Source organism: Microtus ochrogaster, linkage group LG1 (genome assembly GCF_000317375.1).
Source record: "Microtus ochrogaster isolate Prairie Vole_2 linkage group LG1, MicOch1.0, whole genome shotgun sequence".
NCBI lineage: Eukaryota > Metazoa > Chordata > Mammalia > Rodentia > Cricetidae > Microtus > Microtus ochrogaster.
In genome coordinates this window covers 48498821-48506887 of record NC_022027.1, presented here as the reverse complement: position 1 = coordinate 48506887, position 8067 = coordinate 48498821, and the positions used below count along the sequence as shown (strand labels likewise).

The following is an 8067-nucleotide window of genomic DNA, read 5'->3' as shown; positions in this document are numbered from 1 at the left end:
GATGCTGTACAAAAATTGGTCACATGTGTGAAGATGTATTATCTTCCTTCTGGAAGGGATGCTGACACCATGGTAAGTTAGCTGGATGGCAAGTGCTAAATGACTTGCCCTTCGCCACTCAGCCTAACACTCTTCAACTACAGAATTTTCAAGTGACAGTCAACACTCCTGTTTTAGGCTCAAATAAATGAAGATGACACAGGCTTTGTGGTACCTCACTGCTACTGCCTCCTCGCTTCTTCTCAAGGAATCAATGGAAATACATTAACTACCTAAAGCATACGGACCTGCAAAAAAAATTTAAAAACGTTCCAAATATTTGCTTTGAAGAAAATAGTTATTTATTGACAAAGCATCCAACATACCTGGATAAACTATAAAGTTTAATAAATCTTTTGGGGATAAAAGAAACACATAACTATCCAGACTCCATTTCACTGCCACAAAGTTACACTTTGTATTAAAAGGAAATACATATTTACATAATCGATGACATTCTTCATTGAAGTCCATAATCATTTCATGATACATGCACTTCCCCCTGGAAACTTAAATTGAACGGTGACCCCCTTTTTATTTCTTTTGTTTATTTTTGTAAGAACACAGCTGACATCAGGAAATGCAGAACGCATCTCACCTTCCTCTATTCCTTTATATCTAAAATAAATTTTGTCCTTACATAGAGTTATTACATCTAAACCATAAGTGCTTAATAATTTAAGTAGAAACGTATGGCAAATGCATCAATATGTTGCAATATATGACATTTTTTAAAATGTACCTTTGTTTTTTTGAGAAAGTGAAAATCCGTGCATTCAAAAGAAAACCCCCTCAAACAACCCACCCGATCCAAAACCCACCATCCTGTCGTGTGCGTGTGTGTCCCAAGTTAAACATTTGGATGATGAGGCCCCTGGCCAGGGGAAGGACCTGTGTGTGCGTGTGTTTAGTTGCAGTGTTTGGGGGCACAAGGAAGTGGTGGATGTCCTTGCATGTCTGCTCCCGCAGGTGGCTTGACTGTGCGTGTACACGTGTGAAAAGCCGGGGTCCTTCTGATCAATTATGCGAGGTCATGTGCCTGGAGAGGTGGTGACGCTCCCTGAAGGACTCGTTGCAAATGGGGCACTTGAGTTTCTCCTCCCGCCTGCGCTTCACCAGGGGTTCCATGGCATACTCCTTTTTGTGATGAGACCGCATGTGGTACACCAGGTCGGAGGTCATGCGGAAGGAGGCGTTGCACTTGGCGCACCAGTTCTGCGCGGGCAGACACAGAGAGGTGAAGGAGGGTGGCAGCAGCGTGAGCGCCGAGGGTAGTTGCAGCTGCAGGGGCCCCGCGGCTGCAGCCGCCGCTGCCGCCGCCGCGGCCGAGCTCTTGGGCCAGAAGGCGGTGGCATAGAGGAAGGGGCTCTGCTTGGGCAGGCCACCGCTGCCGCCGCTCGCCAGGGGCCCGCAGGCTCCGTTCAGGTCCGCGGCCCCCTGCAGCTTCACGGCCAGCGGATCGGCTGCAGCCGGGTAGAGTCTGGTGGGGCCCACGCCGTCGCCCGGGTGGCACGGCTCGAGTGCACCCAGCTTCTGGCCCAGGACCAGCGGAGGCAGCTGCGAGAAGGAGCGGGCAGGCTGCGAGAAGGCGCTCTTGCGCTCGTCCGATGCAGCCGCCTGACCGCCCCCCGCGGTCCCCGCTGTTCCCGCGGTCCCCGCGCCGCCACTGCCGCCCATCTGCGACACCGAGGTGAAGGCGCTACCGCGCGCGGGGCTCCCGCCCTCCAGCCGGCCGGGCAGAGCACCTGCGGGCCGCGGGGCCAGCAGCTTCTCGGCGACCCCCGGCGACGCGGCCGCGGGCGTGGACGAGCCACCGCCACCACCACCGCCGCCGCCTCCCGCGTCGGGGTCCTCGGCTGTGCCTCCCGCGCCGTCAGCCGCCGCCTCCTCCTGCAAGCCCGCCGCACGGCCCGCCTTCTTCACCTCCACGAAGGCGCTGCGCTTCGCCTCGCCGGTCTCCGGGCTGGGTGGTGCGAAGAGCCGCCCGTTGTCCTCCAGACCGAAGTAGCTGCCCGCGGCGCGGTACTGTTGCGGGGTGCACACCAGCTCTTCCTTGGAGGCCAGCGGCCGCTCCGAGAAGCGCGCACGGCCACCCGCCAACCCGGCGCTGCCGCCCTCCGCAGCCGCCTCCTCCGGGAACCTTCTTTTCCCTTTGCAGCCGCCAGCGGCGACGCCGTCGGGACTCAGCTCCGCCTCCTGGTGGCCGCTGCGGCCACCGCCGACGCTTGGGGCCGCCGAACAGCTGCTGCCTCCCCGGGAGTTTTCCAGTTCCCGGGCCAGGTTGTGGAAGTCCGTGGACGGTTTGGCGCTGCCGGCACCTGCGGCTTGTTGGTTGCTAGCCTCCGGGGACGGCGCCGGGTAGTGGTGTATGGGACCGGCTTTGCAGAACTTGGGGCCCGGGACCAAGGGCACCTCCTGTTGCTGCTGCTGTTGTTGTTGCTGCTGCTGTTGTTGCTGCTGCTCTTTGCCACCGCCACCGCCTCCAACGTGGTCCTTGGTGCCCACACCGACACCTTGCTGGTCTTGGGGATTCGCATCAGCATTATGAAGTCTCTTGGGGCAGCGGAATCGCAGATGCGCCACATAGGGGAACTCAAACTGGAAACGTTGGCTGCATTCCAGGCATGTGTAAGGGGACGACCCTGCTTAGTGAGCAAACAACACACACACGCGCGCGCGAACACACACACACACACACACCACCACCACCACATGGTTAGTCAGCATTACCCACAGGCCATTTAACCATCATCCCCATAATAAATCCACTTTATCTTCCTGGGCTGAGTGCCGAGGAGAGAATATATTGTCCTACTTGGTGCAACTTTTCTTCTTGACTTGGTGAAGTATGTTTATCAACCCACATGCACCCCAACTTTTCTTTCCCTTTCTGTCCCAGCTCCATTCTAGACAAAAACCTCAGAAACTGCCTCTGTCCTTTGAGGTGCGCAAGAGAAGCAAGGTGCGGCCAAGGAGCCTGGGTTTGTCCCAGCTGTTCCTTGCGCTTCTCTCCCTTCTGCCGCCCCCCCCCCTCCGCTAGCGACCGACCCACACGCAGGTAGCAAGCCAACCTACCGTTCATTTTGTGGGATCTAGAGGGGTAGAGCAAAAGTAACTCAGTCAGTTCTTTCCCGTACCAAACGAGTAGCTCCTCGTCTTTGGCAATCCTTCGGAGAGAGCGGTAAAACAGCTGTCCGTTTTTTATATATGCTTCGAGGTTCTGTTCTTCTTTATCTCTGGCTGATTGGACCAGCCGTAGCCACATGAGACCTTCTGAGGAGCCATTTGTTGCAGAAGTGTCTACCTATAGTGTTTTAAAAAGACAAGAAGGGGCGTCCATGTGAAAGACAGAAACCAGAAAAACTAGGGCTTTTTCTTTTTGGTTTTTGCTCTTTTCAAACATCTGTACCCAAGTTTACAAAACTTGACCAGAGTCGGACCACACCCCTATATTTGCAGCCAATGGGCAAGATAACGATCCTTTGTAACATTAAGTTAGTTTTATAGATTAGTTTTGTAGATTGAGAATTTCTTTTTTCAGTCATCACAGAATGGAGGGAATTTCGTGTGTTTCAGAAGTAAAAAAGCAAGTTTGGATCTTAGAAATTATTCTATGGCACTCCTGCCCATCTTCCTAGCCCTGGTTTGAAGGACTGACAGGTTTTCTTCAAAAAGAAAGACTAGGAAATGTGAGGCCTGTTGCAAACACAAACGTGGATTTAAAGATGCTTGGTTGCCAAAACAATTACCATTTATTTAAATACAAACTCTGAACACCAACTAATCCTGACTAAAGAAAGTAACGCTCAGAAAATGAGGAGACTTCCCAGGTTAGAAAACAAACATACTGGAGACTTGTAAAAGCACTCCTAGGGAGTAGTACTTCTCTAGTAAATAGTCCCAGCCAGAGAGGTCCCTACCCCCAGCAATTTAGGAACTGCTAATCTGCCTGGAACCAATTTACGAATCCTTAGTATTTCGAGTCAAATTTTCTCAGAAAATCAGTTGATAATTTGAGTCTAGTTCGTCTTTTCTAGTTTTTACAGTGCTCACTATGATTGCTCAAACTGTCTCACTGTCCTTAGGATGGTTCCTTGCTTACTCCCAACAGGGATGCTTGCTTTCAGACAACTCCACCGTGACAGCTGAGACTTACCCGGAAGATGTAAGGAACTGTTCTCTTGTCAGTGGACTTGAGTGCTATGAAGGCAATGCTGTCGTAGAGGGAAGTATGACTCAGAACACAGGGCCCGAATATGGCATTCTCTGGGATGTCGCAGGTTGTATATACACTGGTAAAAATATCTGTCAGGCATTGCTGGACAGCCTTGGCATCTCCATCCCACATGCCTCTCTGGATGCCTGAATCCTCCATCACTGGAGACAGATACACGGGACAAGAAGCGAGTTGTTATTGCCTTTCCTGCTATGAACCCCGGCAGAGTGTTTCCGCTACTAGACATATTTTCTTTGCACTTGCCGGCTTTTTTACTTCGCTCCTATTTTAAGAATAAAGCAGAACAATCTGGCAGGTTTTAAAGAAGCCAAGTTCGAAGTATTATTCTTTCCTTTTAAATATCTGGAAAGGGAAGCGTGAGATCACGCTTCCTGCTTGAGAAAAAGAAAATAAAGAGCGTGTGAACGCTAGATCACATCTACATTACTCCTGGATGCATTGACTGAGGATTTGGAGTGAAAGGGAGGGTATTTTTTTTAACCAGCATATATAGATTTTCTTTCTGATTGAATACCAAAGCCCCCAAAACTTCTAGCCCTTGGGGGAAAGTCCTGTCTTCCTGTGCACTGGACCTGGTGCCTCGATCTAATTTCTTCTTTTCTTCTAATGAGGGGAGCAGCCTTAGCTTAGCAGGCGGCGGGGACAACGGAGCATGGCGAATGGATTTCAAGTGGAGTGTCAGGGCCACTAATTCTGTGTCAGCTAACCTTTCTCTGCAGCCTACAAGAAGGGATGCATGTCTGCTCATTACCATAATCCAACACTGTCCCTCCGAGGCTTTAATTAAAAGCAGCAAGCAGAGGTAATTATTTTTTTCTCGACATGCTTATTTATGGATGAGGATGAATCCCAGTTACCTTGTTATACAAGGGGGTGGATTGAGTCGCTTGTGGCCCATGAAGCGAGCAGGTATAGGGCAGGTCTGAAGTGTCCCCTGTCTGAAATACAGTGTGTCATGATTGGTGAGTGTTCACATCCCTGGATACCACCCCGTTTGGGCAAGAGGGGGCAGCCCTGCTTGAATGGTCCTTAGTGGTCCCTCCAGCTGTTTAATCCGCAGCAATTTAGAAAGCAATGCCCCAGTGGAGGGCTCTCTATTAAGCTGTCATACAGGGATGGTTTCCTTCCTCAGCCGTTGGCCACCCCCTACAAAACTTAGCACTTAAAGAAAGCAGTCGTCTAAGATATTTAAACTAGCTTTTAGCTGGCCATGCCATTTTTCTAAGTGATCTAATGAATCTTCTAAGTTGATTTCTCCCTAGTAATTTCACCATTGTGATCTCTCTGTATTTATGTAATCTAAGTGACTTTCTTGTACAGCTAGCAGCTCATTAAAGAACAGTATTGCTGATGTGTATTTTTTATATCAACATCTACTAACCAATTAGTCTTACAAAAGTGATTAAAAGGTAATGCCTGAAACTTTGGCCAACCTCCTTTCTACTCACTCTTCCGTATGACCCAAATGGCAAGAATATTTTCCAGACAGCAGGGATAAGGAAATAGCCACAAAACGGAAAGTTTTGATGTTATACTCTGTCCTGGATGAGTTCGATTCTTTTTTTCTTTTTTGGTTTCCAATTGCAGACCAAATACCTTACAGAATACAGGTTCTCTTGCCTCCTTTTCGGCAGAATCCCATTCTCTCCTCAGCTGCCTGCATTCCAACATTTCGTACCTCGATTTCCGCCCCGCTTTTGCCAGTGTCTTACACGGAAGCATTTCATTGTGACAGGAGATCGCCCACTACTTCGGCAACAGCAGGGACGCAGTCATTAAAATGCAGTCCTATCTAACAATACAGCGAAAAGGTCCCGCGCCGGGGCTAATAGCGGTCGGTGATGCCAAGGTGGCCGCCAGGACGCAAAGCAGCCACAATAAGCGATAGACAGAGCCCAGCTAGCCTTTCACAGTGCGACGCCCATCTCTAGGCCCCGGGTTCTCTTCCTCCGCAGATACCCCTGGGAAACCTAGAGACCGGTGGACTTGCTGAAAACCCTGTAGCTGCCCTCGCTGCTTCCTGATACTCTCCCTCTACTCAGGGCTGGGGCTGGCATTGTCTTGCCGCCGCAAGCTCCCCAGTCCCTGGCTTCTCCGGTAAAGTGCTCCCACCCGCTCCTCCCTTTGTATAATCTTATTGCCCGTGCAGATAACATTCAGCAATCGTTTCCCTTCTATCTTCTAGATAACGAGGAGAAAGGAGGCAAATTTTGCCTCACTCTTTCCACTCAACCTGCTCTTTTCCCATCCCCCTCCCACGTCAATGCAAATAGACTTACCAGAAATAAGGTCAGGACCGAGTCGCCCAAATAAGGCCACCTGGAACCGAGAGGGTGCAACCCAGTGTTCCTTCCTGCCTATTACATTAGTGTATCTCCATGTCAAGAGGGGTCGGTGTCAGTCTTGTTGGTTCTGTCCAAAGAGAGAAGAGAGATGCAGATAGAAAGATGAGAGGAGAGAGAGAGAGAGAGAGAGAGAGAGAGAGAGAGAGAAGAGGCGAGTTGTACAGATGGACCCGATGCAATGACTGACTGGCACGCAGACACACACTTTTTGTTTGCTGCACATAATCTGCCCAATGACGCGTGACAGCCCACGTCCCCTCCCTTTAACTCTTTCTGGTCTGGAAGCTCCCTCCGTTGCCGCAAGCCTAGCTTCTCCGGCCTGCCCGGGCCAGGCAATTCCTGAGCTCCTTCCCCAAGGGGCACAGACTCCCCAAGAGCAGCCTGGCTCGCCTCCTCCAGTGGCTGGGGCATTCTGAAACTCCTAGGGTGGCAAAGTCAGTTTCAGGCTCTGGAAGGTAGGTTCCAGAAGGAGCAGAGCGCTTCTTTTCCGTTTTGCTGGGAGGATCTAGGACAAGGAACTGGCTATATTGCCAGCGCCTGGACTACTCAAATAAGTCCCCAGAGTTTCAGTGTTGTGCACTCCTCCCTCAAAAAATAAGGGTGTGTGAGAGAATCCCCCCCCCCTCCGCCGGGCTTCTCTGGCTATTGAGTTGCAGTTAACCTGTGAAGCTAGTGGCCTAGGAGATGACAACCGGTCTCTTAAAAAGCGTTCTCCCTACCTAGCTGGAAGCCTTGTGTAAATTCGGGGGACCAGGGGGTGCACTTTGTGTGAACTTCACTTAGTCCTCTCCTGCCCCAAGGGATGGGGTACAAAGATAAATCCGGAATGCTGCCACACCTCCTAAAGGGATTTGGGTAGTCTTCAGGTCCCAGGACAAGGGTCCCTGAGTGATATGAGCTGCGAGAGCGTTGCTGGGAAGAGCCTGAGTCGTTGGACTCAGGCGTTAAAGCTTTTCACCCTCTGTGTGGTGTTCTGTGTGGTCCCCAAGGGGTTCCATAATGGGAACTGCGGGATTCTAAGACCTCGGGGTAAAAGAGGACGGTTCAAAGTAAAGTAAAAATTATTACTGAGACGGTCTCTCAAGAGCTTTTCACATGCAGCCGCCTACGGAAGAGTGGATGGAGTCGCAGGAGTGAGGCTGTCTTGGGAGCCTCGTTTGTGCTCTAGCCACTTAGAGGCGCTGGCTTGTCCTTTAGAGCAGCAGCTGATGCTAATGACTTGAGGTCTTTGACAGCCCCGAGAGTTTACCCATTCTGCAGGGGCCACAACACAATGACGCTGGGGGCTCTCCGGCTGTTTTTTTTTTCTTTTTTTTTTTTCCCCCTCTGGTAGGCTTTCTGTTCCTAAGGAAAAAAAAGGCCTTCGAGTGGCACAGGCGATCCCTCAATTCCCACACCGCACTCTCACGGCATTCAGTTGGGCAATAGGTCAGGCTTGGTATAAAT

General features: G+C 50.8%; 1 protein-coding gene across 2 annotated transcripts; it reads right to left on the bottom strand.

Annotated features, from left to right (window-relative positions):
- Positions 1–358: 358 nt before the first annotated feature.
- Positions 359–6715, bottom strand: Prdm8 (PR/SET domain 8). Of its 2 annotated transcripts, none has more exons than XM_005359528.3 (4): positions 6556–6715; positions 4196–4416; positions 3115–3343; positions 359–2681 (listed from the first exon to the last, which is right to left on the bottom strand). In XM_005359528.3, the coding sequence occupies exons 2-4, from the start codon at positions 4412–4414 to the stop codon at positions 1057–1059; spliced, it is 2073 nt and encodes a 690-aa protein (XP_005359585.1). In that variant the 5' UTR covers positions 4415–4416; positions 6556–6715; the 3' UTR covers positions 359–1056. The 2 variants fall into 2 exon arrangements, with proteins under 2 accessions (XP_005359585.1, XP_026640809.1); XM_026785008.1 differs by lacking the exon at positions 6556–6715 and adding an exon at positions 5134–5501.
- Positions 6716–8067: the final 1352 nt, after the last annotated feature.

Coding starts and splice junctions, on each gene's coding strand:
- Prdm8 (XM_005359528.3), bottom strand. CDS start 4,414: ATGGAGGATTCAGGCATCCAGAGAGGCATGTGGGATGGAGATGCCAAG. Junction 3,344..4,195: donor CAGTTCCTTACATCTTCCGG/GTAAGTCTCAGC, acceptor AAAACACTATAG/GTAGACACTTCTGCAACAAA. Junction 2,682..3,114: donor TAGATCCCACAAAATGAACG/GTAGGTTGGCTT, acceptor CTCACTAAGCAG/GGTCGTCCCCTTACACATGC.